General features: G+C 47.5%; 1 protein-coding gene across 3 annotated transcripts in view; it reads left to right on the forward strand.

The window, feature by feature from the left end:
* Window positions 1–327: 327 nt before the first annotated feature.
* Prom1 (prominin 1) overlaps window positions 328–22,580 on the forward strand; it is a 124,070-nt gene continuing 101,817 nt past the window's right edge. For 2 of the 3 annotated variants that reach the window (XM_047567087.1, XM_047567090.1), the window contains exons 1-2: window positions 328–647; window positions 6,746–7,148. In XM_047567087.1, coding sequence (XP_047423043.1) covers window positions 6,929–7,148 — 220 coding nt within the window. In that variant the 5' untranslated portion in view covers window positions 328–647; window positions 6,746–6,928. Of the gene's footprint in view, window positions 648–737; window positions 892–6,745; window positions 7,149–22,580 lie in introns of those variants that run through there. The other variant, XM_047567089.1, reaches the window with a different exon arrangement.

The following is a 22,580-nucleotide window of genomic DNA, read 5'->3' on the forward strand; positions in this document are numbered from 1 at the left end:
AAATGCATTTGGAGCAGGCAACAATGTCTTAAGTGGCGGGTGTGTGGGGTGGGCAATCAGCAGAGGCATCTGAGAGGCAAGGGATTTTTAAATGGTAGCTGCAATCCAAGTAGAGGACTCTGGGCAAAAGAGGCGAAGAGGGTCTGAGCTGAACAGGGCTCCCGCAGCAGGAAATAAATGTTGGCCAGGTCTGGGTGGATTTCCCCGGGGCATCGTGGCCGGGCGGCTCAGACCGTCCAATCAGAGGGCGGCCAGAACCCTAGGCTTAGCGATCTGAAGTTACTGAGCCAGGTCGCGACAGCACCTGGCCACTCGCTCAGCCCCCCAGCGACGGTTGAGTACGTTTAAGTAGTCATTCCTATTCTGGCGGTTCCATCCTCTTCTTGGCTCGGGCACAGAGAAGAGGGCAACAGGTCCTCGCGGGCCCGCTGGCTTCTCTCCGTACGGGCTGCAGCTGCCCCGCGGTGTGCACTGGTCCCCGACCCATAGGCGGGCCAGCGGGGCGGGCTCTCGGGACTCCAACCCGGTGGTCTCCGCAGCCGGGTTTTAAATAATTCATGAGCCGGGCCCAGCGAGCGGGACAGTGAGGGGAGGGGTCTGCGGCGGCGGTGACGAGGGCCGGAGCTGGAGCGGGACCCCGGCGCGCGGTGAGTAGCTAGGTCCTCACTCCCGGCCCGAGCGGTGTCTGCGGACTGGGCGGGGGCTGGGCACCCGCTTTCCCGAGCTCTAAGGACCGGCCATGGGGAGTGGAGAAGCTCTCCGGATCCCTCCCTGCCCACAGCAGGTGGCTGGAACCCCGAAAGCCACCAGGGAACTGGAGGGCCAGCGGGGAGCCGGAGGTGGTCCGGGAACCCGCCAACCGGAGATGCCGAGAGGTTCTGGGAGAACCCGGTAGGGAGCCCAAACTTTTCCGGCTACCTGGTGGCCCGCGTCGCACGGCGCCGCTTGGGTCCCCCATTCTTTGGAGTGGAGCCGGCGCCTGTGGGTCTCCAGGTGTCAGGGCAGGAGGTGGCGCGGGAGCCCCCGAGGCCGCTGATCTGGGGAGGGCCGTGACCGAGGGGAGGCTCGCCAGGGGTTTGGGAACTTTTCCGCGGTAAGGGGAGCGCTGGGAATGGCTCGGGCGGGGGGGGGGGCGCGGGGTGCGGAGCTGGGAAGGGCCAGCCTTCTTCGGTTTTGCCTAGCGGAGTCCGCTGGGCAACTGACCGGGGAGGAGGGGGATCTGGGGTTGCAAAGGGAACCGGTCTCCCGGGGGCCGCAGGAGAGCGCACGCACCCCTGGTCAGCACGCTGCCCTTCCACCCCCACGACCTCTGGTCGCACGGCTCGGCGATCTTTGGCTTGCGCGGGATGGAGAGCTGGAGGGTGCAGGAACGCGCCGACCGCGACAACAAAGGGGAGCATGGACAGACAAGCTCGGCAGCTGCAGGAGAGTCGGGATCAGTTTCCCTGAGCGCGGGTCGGAGGGCGGAGAGCACGGGTCCTGGTCCCCTGCTCTCTGGCGAGAGCGCCCCCAATCCGTGCCCAACTGGGGCCGCGGAAGGGAACTGGCGCCGACGCGCTGGGGGCAGCCAAGTTACTCCGGCAACCCCCTCCCGCGGGCGGCGGCGGGCTCCTGGGGGCTCCTGACTTCCCGTGCCGCGTGGCCCACCATTCTTTTGTGTCCCGCAGCTTGGGAGAGGCTCCTGCCGAGAAGGGAGCGGAGGCTGGAGGGGGCCGGGCCTGGTGGGGTTGGAGGGAAGGCCGGGAAGCCCGCGCCCAGTGCCTCCTGCAGCTACAGGACCGACCTTCCTCCTGTCCCGGCTGGAGAAAGCGTTCCCGGTTTCTCGTGAGCGGCTGCTGACCTTTAAGATAAGCAAGCGTGATTGTGGTCCTCAAAGGCCCCCTCCGCCCAGACTCACTCGTGACTCCGAACAACTTCGGCAACGAGTTAGGTGGAAACATAAGGAGTTGCTGTTTTTGGATCAAAGATTTGAAAATCAGCAGCTTCATGAATCAACTTGGACGATGTTGCTTATTTTTCTTTTCTCACTCATTTGTGAGAAACTCTTTCTGTGTCCACAGAGCTGCCTTCTGTGGCAGGATGAATCTAAGGGTCATGGTGGAGTTTTGCTCAGAGCATCAATGTGATAACAGAGCGCTTTATGGACCGCCAGCTGTGGGTCAGGGCTTTACTACCCTCTTCAAGCTGCTCCCCACTGTAGAGATGATCAAAGCAAAGGTTGGAGAATACAAACAATTGGCATTGTCACAGTTCATGAGTGATCCCAGAAACCCTTGCACTATTGTCTGTTTAATAGTTTTTCTTAACATGTCCTATAATTTTTTTATTAACTTCTTTATGATTTCCATGCTATACCATTTCTCTGTGTTCTAGTTCAATGAAGTAAACAAGTTCCATCAAAGCACAGGTTGAAAATAACAGAACTTTAATCCAAGTATTATGTTCTTGTTATTATTTAAAATAGGAAGGAAATACATTTTTCAGGGGTCCAGGAACTGCCTTTGGAGTTTTGTTAAGGGTCAGGATGCTTCGTTAAAAACAATGTAAGCAGCCTGATATGTTGGTGCCCACTTGTAATCCCAGCTAGTCCAGAGGCTGAGGCAGGAGGATTGCAAGTTCAAGGCCAGCCTCAGCAATTTCACAAGGGCCCTAAGCAACTTAGCGAGATCCTGTCTCAAACTGAAAAAAATTAAATGGACTAGGGATGTAGCTCAATAGTAAAGTGCCTCTGGGTTCAATCCCCAGTACCACCACCACCACCACCACCAAAAGCCAATACAAGCTAAGTCTGGGAAATTGTTGCAAAAGAGGGTTCTTGGAATGATGGTTACTGGGTGGCTTGAGGAAGTGACGAGAAGGCTGGCTAACCACTCTTAGGAGCCCAGGACATGTGACAGACACTGGATTATGTATGGCTATGTACTGGATGTGGCTGCTGGCACTGCCATCATGGTTATTAGAATTAATTAGAAACTATGTGACTTGAGTGTATGCTGCAGGCCCAGGCCCAGGAACAGACACCTGATTGGCCCAGTTTAACTCACCCCCAGGACCTACTGGGCACCTCAGTTGGCCTCATAATGAGAGGCAGGGCTGCCTCCCTCAGGACTCACAGAGGTGGGCTTGGAAGTTAGGTAGCCCTCACATCTTCCCCAAAGCCTCCCAGATGATGAACACCTACACAAGGACCCTTTTAAAAAAAGATTGATTTTAAGAAGTTCCCATCAAATGAAGAAAAGAAAATGAAGCTGGTCATTCACCCTATTTGCTTTTAAACCAGTGTTTGCTGAAATGGACTCTAGACTCAGAATCATGTGAGGTATTTGTTTAAAATCCACCTTTTTGAACCCCTTCTCCCTGTATGAATTCAGTGTGTTTGGAGTAGAAACCGGGAATCTATACCCGCTAAATCAGGAAATCCGTGAGAGGGCCTTATTGATTAGTACCTGCTTAAGGGGATAGCCCCTGAGCGAGAAATTTCCAAAGCTTACAAAGTTGAGGGTCTCAGCAAAAGGCATCTCCCCCATCATTGTAGACCAGAGGTTCTGCCAAGAGGAACTCGAGTTGGAATTGGGTTTGAAGAAATGACCATGGGCAATGTAAGCATGAAACAATGAAGGCAGACCTCAACAAATTCAGAGAAGCCTTTTATTTATTCACAGACTCAGGCACCTTTGGGGCTCATTTTCTGGTTGTGAAAATGGCCATCAGTTACAGTAGAGGGGATTTTGGTTTTATAGGGTACAGTGAGGATGGTTTAATCATTGGATGCCATGGACGTGCAGTTTGGACAGTCAGGGGCTAGTTGTACAGGTTAAAACTTTAACTTAGGGAAGGTAGTTGTAAAAAAGCTGAGACTCATTATTATCTGGGGAGACGGAGTCCAGATCCCCAGGGATGAGTGCCCACTGCTTTTCTTTCTCTAGGATCCATTGTTTCCCAGAGTTTCAATATTGCTATGCCTCCATTTAGGACTAATTTGTGATGGGGGAAGCTCAAAGTTTAGGACCCAGCATTCAGTATTTGCCCCTTTCCTTTAGGGACCCTTGTTGTTAGGAAAGGATTTACTGGGAGGTTGATCCTTGGCTAGTTTCCTGCCCTCCTCGCAAGCTGCACTGTCCCTCCATTGTTCTTGGAGAGATGTCTTGCAGGAATATTATTTTCCATAACCCTTCAGGCAATCCTGCAGGTAAGATAGAACCATTCTTCCAAAGGCTATAAAATAGCAAATAGGCAAATGTTTGGTATCACTTTTAAAAAGGTAAAAATGACCACTTTGTATCAGTTTTCCCCACTGACTGTTTATTTCAGCAGTCCTTTTCTGAATACCTACTGTGTGCCACATCAAGATTATAGGGGTGAGCAAGTCGGGGTCCCTGTAGAGCAGCTGGGATAGATCAAATTAAAGGAACATGAGAAGGGCTTTTGGGGGAGCGTGTCCCTCACATCTGTGTCCTACAGTTGTATCTGAGATGCCTGTGGTGTGTTTGGAAAGCAGCATGCATTGACCTGGCTAGTATCCCACCGACAGCACGGTGGTTCTCAGACTTCAGTTGTCTTAAGAATCCATCATGAGGACAGCTTATGAAAAATCAGGTTAATGGGCCCCATCCAGAAATCAGGTCTGGTCATAGGCATTTTAAGTGAGCACCATTGTATGTTGGTACAGATGTTGGTCCTGGGGGCTTTCCTGGCCTGTGTGCTGACTGCTCCAGGAGCTGAGCTCAGCAGCTCTTGTGACTTGGTGGACTTTATCAGGCAAGTGCCCAGACCTATTTTGGCACAGCCTTTAGAAGCAAGATGAAAAGCTTCTCCATTCTGACTTGACTTTCTTCAGTGGCCTATCATTTCATTTGTGAGATTTTTAACATTTTCTTATAATTTACTTAAAATTAATGAGGGCTCTACACTTTGGAGCAGGATGTAAAGAAATCTAGACCTGCAGCTCCAGCGACCTCTCAGATGATGGCTGCCTGTCCTGCAATGCCGAGCTGTACTGTTTCCCTTCACCTGGAGCTTTCTTTCTGCCTTTCCACTGAGGACTCTGGAAATGAGCTTATCCACAGCTCTCCCCAGTCGATTCTGTCTCTGGCTGTGGCTTGGTGGCATTAACCGGAAGTCAGCCTTTCTCAGCAGCTGAACCTTTAATCCTAGCAGCTGCTTAAGTCCAGGCGTAAGTCCCTGACTATTCTTCAGCAAAACTCTGGCTAAGGTGTGAGTGGTGCATGGGTGAGACGTTCAGGGGGACCCTTTGGGAGATGTCGCCTGGGTCCTGTGCACATTGTGAATGTGACAGGGAGCCAGTAGCAAGGTGTGGGGTGAGTGCCTTTGTTCCCGGAAGCTACTCGACATCCAGGCAGCCCACGATTTGCCATAGGGTCATTGTGTTGGTTGCACTGTGCAGAAGTCATTGAAGTGGATGGAACTCAGGAGCCGTGGCAGCATCGAAGGGCATTAGATATAAGTTAATATCTTCATTCAAATAGCTCATGAAATTCACCTCTTGTCTGGAGCTTATTTTGACTTGGAATCTACATAGCAGGTCCTCGGGCCTCTTGTCAAATGGGTCACTCTCTTGATTGTCCCCTTTCCCTTTCTTGCAGTGTGCATCATTTTAGGGCACCTTGACTCACTTGAAAGTTAGTGAGTACACTGTGTGTCTAGCTTACAAGATGGCAGCAACATTTTGCAGAACAACTGAGCAGAGGAAGAGAGAGAGCGGGGAGAGAGCAAGACAGGAAGAGATCTGTGAGCCAGATCCCACTTCTGAGTTCTGGGCTGTTCACCTCGCCCTTTGAACTGGCACAGGAAAGCAGTTACATTGGCTTGTTTATTTCTTATACTCAGCAGGTGCTTCCATGCTGAATACAGATGCCAGCTGTGTATCCTGCTCTGTTAGGTCCTGGGAACAGAAGGAACCTAAGGCCTACCAGGATGAAGGCAAGGAGAGTCTGCCCTGACTCTCACCTTCAGGTGCCTAGCCATCCAGGTGGTGACCTGGGACAGAGGTTTCCATCAGGATGACTTGGTGACCTTCTTAGGAAGGCAAATCCTAGTGTCATAGGGTCTCAGTGTGGTCCCTTACCTAGAGGTCATCCCCCTTTGGTTGGGTTGGGGGTAAGGTGGAGAGGAGGCTGTTGGAAATGAGATCAGTGAGTTTATAAGTAGAATTGAAAGCAGGGAGAACAACACAAACTTGGAGGGAAAAATGAGCATATAGTTCATTTCTGGAGTCTCTGTGACCCTGATTGGAGCCTAAGAGGGCAAGCTCTGTAGGGTCAGTGTCCCGGTGTCCTTGTTAGAGCCTGGGCTCTGAAGGCAGATTGCTGGGTTTGAGTTGTGGCCCCCACGACCATCACCTGGGACTTTGGGCCAGTTATGAAAATCCTCATCTGTGAAGTGGGATAATGCCTTGGGCACATGCAACATCATTTGGGATCTAGTGAGTGTCTGGTAAATGTTGGTTTCCAGGATTGCATAGTCCTCAGTGCCTGCCTGTTTGTGGAGCCTGGAAAGAGTCTGTATTCTGAGTCTGCCCCACCCCCCAGGAAGGACCTTCTCTGAGTTCTTGCGTTCCTGCGTTCCTGCCAGCCCCTCCCCTGCAGCTCAGGAGCAGCTGTGGATTTGATTTCCACCCTCCCGGATTAGGCTGAAGGGCTTGCCCTAAAGCTTTGCAGTCTCCTCGCCAGAGTGACTCCTGGTGAGTGGCCCGGGATGGTGACTGCTACTCTTTCTCTCTTGCCAGAGATGTTGCCTTGAGTGAATGACTCCCTTGAAGGAAGCTCTTCTGTGTCCCTTGCTGCGAGCCAGCCCTGCCAGGAAGAAGACTCGGCAGGTCCAGAGCCACTAGACCTCTTCTGCACAGGAAGCACCCTGTCCTTCCCAAGGCTTCCAGAAGCTGCCTCATGCTCAGGGGATCTTGCTAGCTATGGCCTTTCTGCTTGCTGCGCTGCTGCTGCTGGGGCTTTGTGGGAATACCATCTCCGGAGGGGAGTCTCCCCCAACAGACACTTCTGGCTCGTTGAATTTTGAATTGCCTACATCGAAATATGAGACCCCAGACACCTACACAGCTGGGTCCATAGGCGCGCTCTTCCAAATGGTGCACATCTTCCTCCACATGGTGCAGCCCAACGATTTCCCTGAAGGTAAGCGCTGACCTCAAGGAAAGGTGGGATTTGTCTCCAGATACACCATGGTAATTGTTCTTAGTGACAATGCAATTCAGATGGAATTTATTCAGTGTTTTAAGCTATGAGATTCAAAATGGCTGATTTGCACAGGAGCAGAAAACTTTGAGACAGAACTCTAGTTAATTAGGTGGGCGGCAATGCAATTAGGAGAAGTGGAATCCAACTCTATTGCTGTGTTGGTTTTCCAGGTCCTTGCCTTTTTTGCATTTTGTTTTGTTTTGCTTAGAGCAATGAATTCCTCTAAAGCATATACCAAAGGTAAAAATTAGGGTAAACATGCAATTTCCAAGTCATGGACTGAGAGGTTAATAGCCACCTGGCTCTGGTTGGTTGTGCGAGTGCTGACAAATTTAATTCTGCCCACTGCAGAATACAATTTTGACACTTCTAAGGGAAAGGTCGGACCTGCCCAAACCTATTTATCTTATTAACAGCTTGCTTCAGATCTAAGTTTGGGTGTGGGAGAGGGGGATGGTGCTTCCTGGAACTTGACATCCAGCGTGCTAGTCTTTATACACAGCGCCACTTTGGTCTTCTCTCTGTTCTTTATCCCATGCATCTGAACTTGGAAGTTGAGATCGCAGGAATAGGACTGTGGAAGGGGACATGAGCTCTGGGAAGTATCTGCTATTAGGGTCTGGCTGCTGAAATGTTGATTGTCTTCATGTTAGATCTGTCCCACACAGGTAGACTTGAGTACTGTCATTGATCATCAAATTTGTAGTAGCCTTTATTATTTTTCTCAGCTTGTCAGTTATTGTTTGTACGTGTGTGCGTGTGTGTGTGTGTGTGTGTGTGTGTGTGTGTGAGAGAGAGAGAGAGAGAGACAGACAGAAAGAGAGAATTTGGTAAGTCTCATCACTTGTTTATAGCATGGGAATTTTATAAAGAGTTTCACCAAAATACATGTTGCTTGATTTTTTTTTACATGTTTGCCTTTTATTAGCTTGAAACAAGTTGAAGTACAGTTGTCAATATTTTGATTAAATTTCAATTAAAAAAATACATCAGTCTGAGCCCTCACTGTCATAGAAGAGTATCCAGAACTAATGCTGATTACCATTTCACTGTTTGAAAGTCTAAATTTGGAAATTTGAAAGATAAAAGTAGAAAATTAGTTGAAATTATTACTGTTGATCACAAAATTCACTATTGTGAATGCATCTCTTAGTTTATTTGTAGACTTAATACAAGTCATAATGAATGAATAAACAAATAACTATGAGTGCTTCTCATCTCTATTTTTTTGTGGCACTAGGGATTGAACCTAGGGGCACTTAACCACTGAGCCACATCCCCAGCCCTTTTTATTTTTTATTTTGGGACAGGGTCTTACTAAGTTGCTTAGGGCCTTGCTAAATTGCTGAGGCTGGTCTTGAACTCATGATCCTCCTGTCTCAGCCTCCAAGTCACTGGGATTACAGGTGTGCACCACCATGCCCAACTTTACTTCTATTTTAGATATATGTACAAAGTGTAGAATTCAGTCATTTAATGTGAATTTGCAATGGATTCTTCAGAAAGACAGGGAGGCTTCCCATGTCTTAGTGTAAGACTCATCATGTACTTAGCTAATCCCTTAATCTCTTTCCATATGTTGTTCCATTTTGCTTCTTCTAAATTTTAGAGGAAGATTTTCTCAAGCTTTATGATAAAAAGCAGTATTTAAACTAGTCTTCATTCAGATGATCAGATTAGAGAATATCTTTTAACCTTAAACAAAATTAGCAATGCATTTGAAGGTTGTAAACTCCAGCAACACTGTTAGTCTAGGAAATGTCTGAAGAATTTAAATCCAGAGGTAATCTGAGGTGTTAGCCTGGTTTGTTCCTTGACCTTCATCAGTACTTAGTACCTTGGAGCAAGAAATTCCCAGAAGTTTCAGCAGGAGAGCAAAGAAGACGAGCGTTACGACCCTTTGGAGGAAAATTATTAGATTACTTCAAGAATATAATATTGAATTGAACAGATGACACCTTGCAGTGTTGGTTTTTGGCCACCTCGTTTTTTATATTCTCTCACTCAGCTACTGGATTTGTTGATGGTCTCAAAGTGTTCACTCGGACTTTACAACATAAAGGACACATATGAGACAGTCACATTTTTCTATTTGAGGCAAATGCATTGCACAGGCATCAAATTGTGGGTAGATATCTTCAAAAGTGAAGATGCAACCCCCACTCCCAATAAAAACAAAGAAGAGAGAAATTCCTATTTCTTATTCATCAGTTTAATTAGCTTAGTATATTAACCAAAACAAAACTATGGGATGAATATAATATTCTCACAGAAGACACTATCCCATGGGCATATTATTTCGTTTGATCAGAACAAAAGTACTTTGAATGCAAGGTTCCAGTGTGGGGGACTCTGGCTCTGGGTTGGTTTCTTTTTTTTTTTTTTTTTTTCCCCAGTACTGGGAATTGATGAACCCAGGACCTCACACACAGTCCTTTTTATTTTGAGACAGGGTTTCACCCAGCAGCTCAGGCTGCCCTTGAACCTGAGATCCTCCTGCCTCTGCCTCCTGAGTAGGTGGGATTTCAAGTGGGCACCACTGTACCTGGCCCCATCTCTTAAGTTTTAAGAATTCAGCATGGATTTCTTTTAAGGTTTCAAATGCAAAATCTTGTAAATAATAGTCTTGGTTGGCTGCAGGACATGAAAGTGAAAAACTCCCCCGTCTGGTGGCAAGAAAAGAGGTACTCTGGCCAGGCACAGTGGTGCACGCCTGCCATCCCAGCCGCTGGGGAAGCCGAGGTGGTAGCATCACAAGCTCCAGGTCAGCCTGAGCAACATTCTGAGACCTTGTCACAAAATATAAAGTGAAAAGGTAAAGCTGCGGAGGGAAGGAGGAGGAGGGGGCGTTCACCGGAAAAGCTGTTATTGAAAGTCCCTGCTTTCTACAGTGCCCTTGCTGCATGTTGGGAACGGTACCCCACAGCTGCTAGGGTGGGTCAGGGTGGGTGGAGGCTCCTGCAGTGTTCAGAGGGTTAATAATGAACTCAGAACCAAGCAGACAGTCATGGGGAAGTGGATATAGTATGTATTTTATGTCCAAAGAACTATAGCGTAAATCTTGACGGTTCCTTGCTGGGCCAACTTGGTCAAGTCCTTCACCCCAAGACCCTCTTTTCCCTGGGATGGAATATGACCGTCATCATAACCCACCTTGGCTTTGTTTGTGAGGCTTCAATGAGATGCTGTATGTGCAGCCTTTGTTTAGAAAGGCACAGAGAAATAGCCTCAACAATTTCAGTTGCTATTCATTATTTGGGAGGAAGAGTTAACCAGATGTAGGAATGAGAAGGCGTCTCCGGGAAGGATCCTGAAACCCACCTCATGGTTGTTTCCAGGAATGTTCTACACGGGATGGCCCTGTTGGAAGCAGTTCTGTTACTTCTGGGTGGAGGGGTCGAGTGTCCTTGGTGTGCCCGGCAGGAGCAGACGGAGGTGGAGAAGCCAGCCCGCGCTAGTGCACCGCGTGGTCTTTGCTGCTCCGCGCTGTCTGTCTAGCGGGCTCTTGGTTTTGTCTGTTTCTTTGTTCTTTCCTGCTGTCCCAAGCCTCCTGGCGAGACTGGCTTTGCCAGGTGTCAGCTCCCTGGATTTCTCACAGCTCTGGGGAGCACGTGCTGTTATTACTATTTATTATCCTCCCCTTTACCGACAGGAAAACTGAGAAAGGTGTTACACATTCAGGACCTGCAGTAGCAACCTGCAGTTGTCCCTCCCGTAACCCACAGCTCCCTTGTTTTCCTTTCATTTTACTGTGATGCTTTTAAAAATACCCATGGCAGCACTGAGGATGTGGCTGAGTGGTAGAGCACTTGCCTGCATGTGTGGGCCCTGGTTCAGTCCCCAGGATCAGACAAGAATGAAACAACAGCAACAAAAACCCCTTGAGTTAAAGGAAGAAACAAGAAAGAAAGCAAAGAAAACATTTAGCAAGAAGAGAGGACTAAAATAACCATGGGTTAGTATGAAAAATAGGAAGTTTTGTACCTTAAAAGCGGCATTGTAAATTATCTGGTGGGGTTGTAAAGTACCTTTTTCAGTTTTATGTGACTGTGATGAATTTGGCCTAAAAGCCAGCTCTGAGCGACTTCGATGAAGTAAGTGAAGGAACAACACTCATCTGCTTTTAGTTTTATAAATGATCTAAACTGGTTCTCGACATGGCTTCGGTATATTTTTTAAATGAGCTCTTTGGAAGGTTGGCCTAGTTCTAAAAGCATTTTCGGCTGATCTGTTTTGCCGTGGGAGTGGGCGTGGGATAGAGGTCCCCGTGGGGAAGTCGGGGTTCCTGTGGAGTTGGGGCTGTTGCAAGAGGGGAAACCTATTAACTCGGAGGACCAGAACAGGGAGTTTACCTTCAGAACTCCAGGTGTCTCATGGCGCTCGGTGAGGGGGGCGCTACCAGGATGCCCCCCCCCCCCCCCCCCCCCCCCCCCCCCCGCCGCTGGCATCCCTCTGCTGCCCATCTTGGCTCTTGTGTGCATGGCCGCCCTTGGTGCCTCTTCCCCATCCCTGCCCATCTGGTTCACCCGCTCCCACAGTCCTTGTGGTGGACAGTCACATTGCCAGAGTTGTGGAGAATGGCCAAGAGTCCTTTCTCTTCTAGTCCCAATCTGCATTCCTGGGGACGGCCTCTGGACCCTTGGGCCAGTCGCCAGTCTTGGGCCCCTTGAGCAGCTGTGGCGGGGATGGTGCTGCCAGGGCCTGGCTCACCATCACCTGCCACCATGGCATCAGAGGCAGAACGAGCCGCTCTCGGGAAAGGCAGAGCCAGCTGGACACCAACAGGCTTGTCTGTGCCAGGGTTCGTGCAGTGCCGGCTCCAACACCTGTGTGTTCTTACCTGATTCACACAAAGCCAGCATTGTGCCCTGGAGACCATGTGACTCATGTTGGCAATGGACCTCACCATGAGTGAGGTCACAGAGGGAAGGAACTCGTAGGTACTGCTGCTTCCTCCCCGTGTCACTCGCTTTGACGGGCAGCCTTCAGCTAATCCAGCTTCCCAGCCCAGCAGCCCTATCACTGGAACACTTCCAGAAATGTAGACAGGTCAGCCCTCTGTGGACCAGGTCCTGTTGGTGTCCACTTACGGAAGAGGAAGCCAAGGCTGAAAGCTACCCAGGTCCTCCGGGTAAGGCAGTCAGGGCTGAGCCAGGGTGGAATCCAGGCAGGCTGACTGCAAGGTCTAGACTGGTAAGTGCTGCTTTTATGTTTCTGGTAAAGTGAGCTGCAGAGAGGTTGAGTGTCCCAAGGTCACTCATGCTGATAGCCAAGAGGCTGTGCCCAGGCTGACCCTGGTCCTGGAACCCCCAAGCTTGGGCTCGTCCCTGAGTGCTGTCCTGTTGGCTCCATGGAGGGGAAGATCTCCTGTCCAGATTGTGTCTATCTGTCACCAGGGACCTGTGAGCATTGGGTGGCAATGTGTCCGGGGGTTATAGCGGGTGCTCCAGTCCACCCCTGCGTCTCCAGGTTCATAGGACAACCTTTGTAATCCAACCGAAAAAAAAAAAAAAAAAAAACTCTGCTGACTGTTGTTCCACTTCCTTGTCTGCAAAGAACCCTGTGTGGTCCTGTCTTTCCAAAAGTAAATAACAGGCGGGCTGAGAGCAAGGCTTCCTGTCCTGCTGACCCCCAAGGACGTCCTTTTAAGAGGCCTTCCCAGGGTGCAGGAAACTGGAGATGAAGCCTGAATAAATAAAGGGGGGGCCTCCCCAGCATCTGCGGGGTGAAGCCAGCATGCGGGGCACATCCCCTGTCCCCAGACTGGGCAGAAATCACGACTCCGAACGTGCGCTTGGAGAAGCAGCTGGGAAGTGTGGTCTGTACAGGGTGGTACCCGCTCACGGCTGCCCAGTAGGATGGACATCACCAGGAGAGATGGCCATGACAGGCCTGCCATATGTCCCCCACCCCGCTGGACTAGGGTCCAGATTCAGAAAAGGGCCCCACGTGCTGTGTGGTGTGAAGAGCTTGCGCCCTAGAACCACTGCCTGGGTTTGGATCCTTGCTCCTTTTGCTAGCTCTGTGAGGTTGGGGAAGTTACTTAAACTCTCTGTTCCTTAGTTGTCCCTCAATACGATGGAAATTATTAGTAATAATCATACCTACTTGCAGGTCATCGTAATATTTAAATAAATAATATTCACAAGGCACTTACAATAGTACTTGATAGAAATGCTGATAAGTGTTTTCAAATGAAGTATGAATATGTAAAATCCATGCTTATTAAAAGCTTTTAAATATCAGATCTTGGTGAACATGGAGGAGAGACACGTTTATCTGACCCTCTCTTTTATTGGTTTTGTAGTAAGGCAGTAATAAGTTATGGTGAACTGGATAGCTTGAACCAGCACAAGTATATTCTCTCCCAATTGGAAGCCAGAAGTCTAAAACCAAGGTGTGGGAAGGGTTTCATGCCCTCTAAAGAATGGCTCCTGTGTCCTCCAGTCTCTGGTGGCTCCAACTGTCCCTTGGCCTATGGCAGGACCACTTCCATCTACCTGGCTTCACATGGCTGTCTTCTGGGTCTCTGGCCAAAATCTCTCTCTTCCTTTCAAGGACATCTCCTGTGGGATCTTGAGCCCACCAAGTCCAGGATGATGTCACCTCAAGACTCAACTCAATTACATCCGCAGAGACCGCTTCTCTAAATAAGGTCAACGCACAGGTGCCTGCATAGAAGCCTTTATCACCTCCACTCAGCCCACGACACGTGATATTCTTCCTTAGTTCTCTCAGTTACCCCGCACAGCTCACAGACGTTAAACCAGGTGTCTCAGGTCATATTTCTAGAAAAGGATTGAAACCAGGTTGAAACCTGTCTGACTTCAGTTCTGTCAATACCTGGTGGGTTGCTTCTGGTACTGAGCCTGGTGCCTTTGGGCTGATGGCGTTGGCGGGGTCCTGGCTCTCGCAAGCCGACACTCACAGTCAGCTCTGATGTTGGGCAGGCTGGTCCTCACACACCTGAGGGGTCAATAGTGGAGAGTGGGAGGAGGCCACACGAGGAGAGGAAGCGGCATCTGAGCCCAGCTGGGCGTGCATGGGAGAGTTCCAGAAGCAGAGAGCCCTCCGGGTGGGGGGCACTGCACCGCGAGAAGCAGGCTGAGTGACCCAGGCAGCAGCCAGCCTGGATGGAGCCCTGTGGGGCCAGGAGGTAGTCAAGGATGTGAGCCGAGGTGTGGTTGGTGGGCAGTCGGCGGCGGGCTCTGAAGTGCCCTGCTGGCACATCCACGTGGGCTTCTGCAGAGAGCAAGGCAGGCATCCCTGAGAAAGCCTGCGACTTACCCAAAGCCACACGCAGCGGCCACAGGGCGCGCGTTCCCTGAGCCTGTTGCTGGAAATTCCCATGTCCATCTGCCGCCAGGGCCTCGCTGTCACTCCAGGTGTGGCCTTTGGGCTGAAGGCATCTGCATCCCCTGGGAGCCTTGCTGGTCCCAGATGCCTGGGCCCTTCACCCCACCCTGAAATAGAGTCAATTGTTTCATTTCCAGCAAAACTATTTAAAGTTGTTTTAGGTTAAAGTATAGTATGCGCACAGAACAGTGCAGGGAAGCTGACGCTGCAGCAGATGACTCACGACCAGACCAAGGGAAAGGCTCACCCCCCAGGAGAGCTCCTCTTGTTTCCTGGTCACTGTCCCCTGACTCACGCTGAGAGGGACTTAGCTCCTGCCGTGCACAGCACAGCCTTGCTGTTCCTGGGGACCGGCATATGTGCAGTCTTTGGGTTCTCCTTCTTTTCATCAATATTTAATTGATGAGGTCGTCTATACTGTGACAAGTGTTTGTGACTCTTCTTGTTCTATAATACCTACTATGTATATACCAGAATGGATGTGTCTGCCCTCCTGGACTGGCCTTGGAGAGTTTCTGGGTGGGGCTGCCGTGCAGATATTTTGGTGTGCCTTTTGGTGACTCTGTACACGTTTCTGTTGGGTGTTTACCTAGGAGTGAATTGCTGGGTTGTTTTCACCTTTAGTAGTACTACCAGTTTTCCCAAGAGAATGTGCCAATCAAGTCCTTACAATATTATCAAATACTTCAAACTCATACAAAAGAAAGACCAGAATCTGGTGAGCCTTTATTTCTTCATCACTCAGCTCCAACAGGACCCTCCTGTGGTGGCCCTGTCCCCAACCACTCCTTCCGCCCCTCCCTTTATTTTGAAGCAAATCTCACTCTTTCATTTCATCTATAAATATTTTAATATGTCTCTAAATATAAAGATAGTACCATTACCACACTGTAGAAAGTTGTCAGTAATTTCACAGTAAAATGTTCAGATTGCTTGTCTGTCCCATAGACATTTTTTTTTTTTTTTTTTTTCAATTTGAATCAAGGTCCAAATGTCCACACATGGCAATCGGTTAATGTCTCCTTATGTCTCTTTTATTTATCTATTTTTTTGACACTTTGCATTTTTTTTTGAAAAGTTAAAAATTCCTGCCCTATTTATGTCAGAGGTTTACTTAAACAGTTTCACTTTAGAGGTACATAAATGTTTGATATACACATTAGCACATTTGGAGTAGAGATAGGTACGCAGGGCTGTCTTGAGGCCTTTGCATGTGAAATGGATCTTTGAAACACTTGGAAGAATCTCCCCTGCTGCCCAAAGAAGATGAGCATCCATGAAGATGGATCGTCTTTTTAATTTATTGGATGCCCTTCCATGTCTTTTCTCCCTTGCAGCTTATTTGTTGAAGGACCAAGTTGCTGTTCCTGCAGTGTTTCCCCTAGGCTGCCTTTGCTGATTGCATCTTTGTGGTGTTTTTATCATGTTCCTCTGTCCTCTGCATTTCCTGTAAAGTAGTGTAGTATTCCTCATGGCCTCCAGGGAGAATTGGTTTCTAGACCCTCCATGGATGCCAAAAGCCAAGGATGCTCCAGTCCTTTATGTAAGATGACACTGTCTTTGCATATAAGCTGTACACATTTCCCCATATATTTTCTTTTCTTTATTTTTAAAAATTAAAAAAAATTTTTTACAGACTGCATTTTCATTCATTGTATGCAAATGGGGTACATCTCTTCATTTCTATGGTTGTACACAATGTAAATTCATACCATTCCTGTAATCATACATGTACATAGGGTAATGATGTCTGTCTCATTCCACCATCTTTCATACCCAACTCCTCCCTCTCATTTCCCTCTATGTAATCTAAAGTTCCTCCATTCTTCTCTCAACCCCACCCCTCCACCCCCATTATGTATCATCATTCACTTATTGGGGAAAACTTTCAGCCTTTGGTTTTTTGGGATTGGCTTATTTCACTTAGCATGATATTCTCCAGCTCCATCCATTTACCTGCAAATGCCATAATATTATTATTCTTTGTGGCTGAATAATATTCATTGTGTATGTATGCCACGGTTTCTTTATCCATTCATCTGTTGAAGGGCATCTAGGTTGGTTCCGCAATCTAGCTATTGTGAATTGAGCTGCTATAAACATTGATGTGGCTGTGTTACTGTAGTATGCTGGTTTTAAGTCCTTTGGGTTTAAAGCGAGGAGTGGCATAGCTGGGTCAAAAGGTGGATCCATTCCAAGTTTTCTGAGGAATCTCCATACTGCTTTCCAGAGTGGCTGCACCCATTATATTTTAAATCATCCTTATATTACTTACAATACCTGATACAATGTGAATGCCGTGTAAACAGTTGTTACATTACTTAGGTAATACCAAGAAGGAAAAACGACTGTACAGACTGTATGTGTTCAGTTCAGTACAGATGCAATTTTTTTCCACGTGCTTTCTATCCACAGTTGGTTGAATTCAGAAACATATTATGCATGCAATCTTTATACTTACACTTTTTATGCATATGATCTTTATGCTTATACAGATCAAATTCAGGTTCACACTTGAGGAAACGACTTGTAGATGGTGTTGTACATTTGCATCAGGAGATGGATAATCTCTGATTGTGTCTGTTTCAGACGTTAGTAGTACTGATGGTCAGTCTCTGGATTTATTCATTCATAAAGGGCCCAATCCTTTCAAAACTGTTCAGGAACAAGCTTTCAAATATATTGAAACTTAAAAAAAAATAGACTTTGCATATTTTGTAACTCGAATTTTTCTCTTAACAAATTATGGGATCTTTCCATGTCTGTTCTTATTATAGTGTTGCCTAAATTAAGAAGGTTTTTTTAAGCAAGGATTTTAAAGCTTTCATTCACCAATCTTTTGATGTATGGCCAACACTTAAAATTTATTTTTATTATAAGTTAATTGTTTGAAGTTTCAAAATGAGTGTTTCTGATATAAATATCACTCAAAATACATCCTTTTTACTTTTTGTTTTTTTTGTTTTGGTTTCTTTGAAGTATACCAAAACAAAACTAAAACACACTTGGAGGTTCTAGAGTTTTCATTTTTTTTTCCTCCAGACTTTTACAGTTTACCCACACACCATTTCACCCAAATGCAGGCCTTTGTTGTCTTTATAAAACATTTGACTTCGTTTTTAATGCTCACTCTATGTTATATTTTATGTTAAGAGTTACACATTCATTATTATACCTCAACACTTGTACTTCTTACATATAAAGAGGCAGAAGGAGGCTTGGGAGCAAACCTGGCCTTTGTGGGTTGAATCCTTTGCCCCCTGACCAAGTTCTTGTGTGGCAATCCTAACCCCCAGTGCCTCTGAATGAGACCTTTGGAAAGAGGGTCATTGTGGATGCCATTAGTTAAGATGAGGTCGTACTACAGCAGGGTGTGCCCTTCATCCAACACGCAGGTGCCCTTTTCAATGGCGGAATTTGGAGACAGGCACACCATGTGAAGTCTGAGATGGCACTGCTACCATCTAAGGAACGACCAGAAACTGGGATCTGCTGGAACAGATCCTCCCCCAGAGCCTGCAGCACCCCCGGTGACGCCTTGAACTCAAACTTGCAGCATCTAGTACTGTGACAACAGATTTCTGTTTTGTTAAAAGCCACCCAGGTCCTGGTACTTTGTTACAACAGCTCTAGCAAACTACTTTGGTTGGTAAGTGGACCAGTGACCTGGTGTTTGGAAAGGGTCAAGGCCAACTAAGTGGTCACCTGAAAGTGAGGGACAGTGAGCTGCTGTTCCCTGCCCCCAACCCCCGGTGCTGGGGATGGAACCTTGCATATGCTAGGCAAGTGCTCTACCACCAAGCTATACCCCCAGCCCTCTTTCAAAGGATTAATTTCTGTTTTGAATTTTAAGACAGAGCCCTACTAAGTTGCCCAGGCTGGCCTCAAACTTGGGATCCTCCTGCCTTAGCCTCCTGAGTAACTGGGTTTGCAGGTATGCGCCACCCTGCCCCATTGGGGTCATGTGTTCTGTGGGAGGAACAAATGACAGGTCATCTAGACAGCTGAGAAAGTGGGGTTTTAGGCACTTACACCGACATCAGTCACCTCACCCATGCATTTAGTTCACGAGGACTTCCCTCTGTGTGCCAAAAAGAAAACAAAGAGAAATGAGAAGTGCCCGCGATCTGCCCGCCTTCGGCAGCTGCGGCACGCAGGTCTGACCTCAGGAAGGCACGTTTTACCCTCGGCTTAGCTTAACAGAAAACCTGCGCCGCCTGCAGGGGCCGCTCGTCCAAAGGGGTTTCCGGTCACACTGGGTGCCTGGCTGGAAGACCTCAACCCAGATCAGACCCGCCTGTCACCTTTCCGCCACGCCCGCTGGCCCTCTGGGTTCTTGGAAGCGCCGCTCGGGACGCCACTTCTCTGTCACTCACACTCTCAGTGTGGGATTTCCCGGAGCTGCTCTCATTGCGCAGCCCTGGGTTAGGAGCTCGCCGAAGCCACCCGCACCTTCCAGAGCTTCATCGTGGCTCCCAGTGGTTTCGGAAAGCCTGAGCTTTTTAAGAAATCAGACCTCCTCCAACTTCCCCACCGCGATGTCCTTCTGTGGGGTCTCAGCTTAGGTCGCGGGTTTCCTTCGTGTACTTCCCTGAAACAGGAGCAGCGCGGCCCGGACGGTGCCCCCGGCTGGCATTTCTATCATGCCCATCTTGTCGCTGCAGGACCCCAGGCCTTTCCAGAGCGCGCTGCTCCACTTTTAAGCCTCCTTCTAGCCTCCCCTTGCTGTCAGAGTTGACATTTTCTCTTCCATTCATCTTGTCGTCAGCAGCCCATGTGTCTCCTGTTTCAAATCCTAACGCCGCGTTATTTCAACTTTCTGGAGGAGTCCCAGCGAGTGACTCCATTTTTCCATAGAATTCAAAGCGCGTGAATCTTCTGTTGGCTATTTATATTTCAGAGACTTAGAAATTTATTTCTAAGACTACTGTTTTTTTTTCTTCCATGGGAAAATTCGAGTTTATAGTTAGCCAAGAGGATTCCTAAACTTTATGGTAATTAAATAGCTGTGAAATGCATGGAACGACTGTGATGTAAAGAATACCCTGTGTGATTCAGACCAAAGGTGCCCAGGGGTCCTGGGGATCCGAACTGAGAAGGGATAAATATTGACTGTAATTAAAATCAAGTGAGTTCAGTTATATATATTGATTTCATTCTCAAATCATTAAAATAGAAAACTAAAGTTATTTTAAAATATACAACAGTATATGTACATGTTGGAAAAAAAGCAAATAGTACTTGAAGGGTAAAAAAGAAAAGCAGAATAACCCTAACCCCATTCCACTCTCTCCAGAGGTAATGATTGCTAACAAGTTTTTTATGAACTCATCATTCATTCATCCATCCACCCATCCATCCATCCTTCCCTCTGTCCATCTATCCATCCATCCATCCATCCATCTACCCACCCACACATCCATCCATCCACCCACCCACCCATCTACCCATCCACTCATCCATCCATTCATCCATCCATCCATTCACTCATCCATCCATCTATCCATCCATCCATCCATCTCTGCACCCATCCACCCACTAACCCACCCATCCACTCATCCATCCATGTATCCACCCATCCATCCATCCATCTGTGCATCCACCCACCCATCCACCCACCCACCCTCCCATCCAACCATACACCCATTCACTCATCCATCCATTCACTCACCCATCCCCCTCCTCCCTCAGTGGGTGCTTAGTGAGTACTTACATGTGCCAGGCTCTGTATTCTTCCAGGCTCTGGGGAATAAACATCTATCAAATGTTTTAATCACACACAAACCTTTCTCCCCAAGAGGAATATTTGACATGTTTTTCTGCCCCTTGTTTTTAAGACCTAATATATCTGGTACATAATTCTACACACACATTCCATTTCTTTTTTATTTGAAAGAATGTAGAAAAATATAAAGAAAAATCACATGCACAGAACAGTCCATAGTGTAATCACCTACTCATGAACCTGCAATCAGATTGTTCAAAATCAAAGAAAGAAGACATTATTGACAGCTTTGGGACCCCTTATCGACCCTCTCCAGCCTCATTTTCTAGTTTTTCTTGCTACCCTTCCTGCAGAAACTCACATCCCCTGGATGCATCTTATTTTGCACTCAACACATATGTTTTGTGTCTGCCTTTTTTTCCCTTCTACTCCCTGTTAGGTTTTTGGTTTCTAGCTACCTTGGAACCAAGGGACCCAGTCCATCCCTCTGAGCTGAGCTCTGATGGCCTCCTGCATGACTAGGCAAGACTGTCAGTCCCATGGGAATGGTTTTAGGGTTTCCCTTCTCTCACACTGCTTAGTGCTCCTTGATCACGCAGTTGATTTCCTTACTGATGGATATTTGGGTTTTTTCAGTGTTCTGCTATTTCAAATGCAAAGAACCTTTTGAATGTCTTCCTTTGCATGCTTCACACACACAAGAAAACCTAATATGAGGAGTCCTTAGGAAAAGGGAGGAGTATAGCAAATAGCAAATGATGGGAAGATCCAAGACGGCGGACTAAAAGGAGGCTACGGTCCTTGTCAATCTGTAATTTGGGTTTCAAGCAGAGAAAAATCTGTTTCTCTGTGAGGCAGTCTTTGCTGTTCATCAATCCCTTGCTGTTTACCCCATTTGTCCACCTTGATCACCTGCCGTCTGCCAGCATATCACCTCCTTTTTGAGTGCAGATCACTCACTGACCACCGCCTATCATCCCCCATTTGCCTGTTTGCCTTCCTCCTGCCTGCCCATAGCCTGCCTTTCACCTACCCATCACCCACTGCCCGAAGTCCACCTGCTGATCATACCCTGGTAACCTGCAGACTGCCCGCAGACCGCCAGACTGCTGCCCGGTGTTGCCTAGAAGTCCATTGTCACAATACCCGCAGGTTTTGTTACACGTGACTGCTGCCATTTTGGGGCAACAGCCAGGACTTGCAGGACCTGCAGGACCCCGGGCCCAACCAACCACACCCCGCCTCCAGGACCCTGGGCCTGACTGACTGCTCCCCAAGTGGACTCGGCGCCCATGCACTTTACTGCAGCTCCCCATTTGCTAACACGTTTGGAAGCCAGTGCAACCATCTTGGATTATCCTGGAAGCAGAAGCTGCCATCTTTAGGTGGGGCAAATCCCATCTTGAGATGCCTGCTGGAGACTGGAAGCTCATTGTCAAGTCTCATGCATCAGGGTACTGAAGACTGGAAGGTTTGAATAGTATATGACTTTTACAATGTAGATTTTTTTTTTCTTTTTTCCTCCTTTTTGAAAACTTCTAAGATTTTATTTATTTTTCTTGCTTTCTCTATTTTCCTTTTGTTTATCTGTTTCCTCAGAGTCTCTTTCTCCCTTTTCTCATTCTAACAACCAACTTTTTTTGATTCTGTTTTCACATTGCCTATGATCTAGTATGTCTATATACTCTTTTCTTATCCCATTAACAGTTACATCCTACACCCCTCCCCATCCTCTTTGTCCACCATTAGAAACTGTACACCTCATTGCAAATCTATTTGTTATACTGTAGATAATAATTGAACTCATTCTCTCTGTTTATTAAGACAATATTGTTAACATCTTCATAGGGGCTATTTTGTTTAGGGCTGCATATTGTCTGTATAGGGTGCTGCTAATATTGATCTCCCCCTTAAAGAAGAGGCTTTGGAAACCTGTGGGGTCACTATAAAACTACAGGGGGGAAACTGCAATACCCCAGATCTGCACTGCTAGAGGGGAAGATAGGTGAACAACATGAAACAACAAGGGAAGAAAGTGTTTCAAACACACCAAGATTCTATATAAATAGAACCCAATGACAGCATGATAGAAGACATGTCAGAAAAGGAGTTCAAAATATACATAATTAAAATGATTCACAAAGAAAAGGATGAGATAAGAAAGCAAATGCAGGCAATGAATGGTCGCTCCAATAAACAGTTAAAAGAGCAACTGCAGGAATCAAAAGATCATTTTAACAAAGAGAGAGAGATTCTGGGAAAACAAAAACAAAAACAAAAAATAAACA

The sequence above is a fragment of the Sciurus carolinensis genome, chromosome 10 (genome assembly GCF_902686445.1).
Source record: "Sciurus carolinensis chromosome 10, mSciCar1.2, whole genome shotgun sequence".
In the NCBI taxonomy this organism is placed as follows: domain Eukaryota; kingdom Metazoa; phylum Chordata; class Mammalia; order Rodentia; family Sciuridae; genus Sciurus; species Sciurus carolinensis.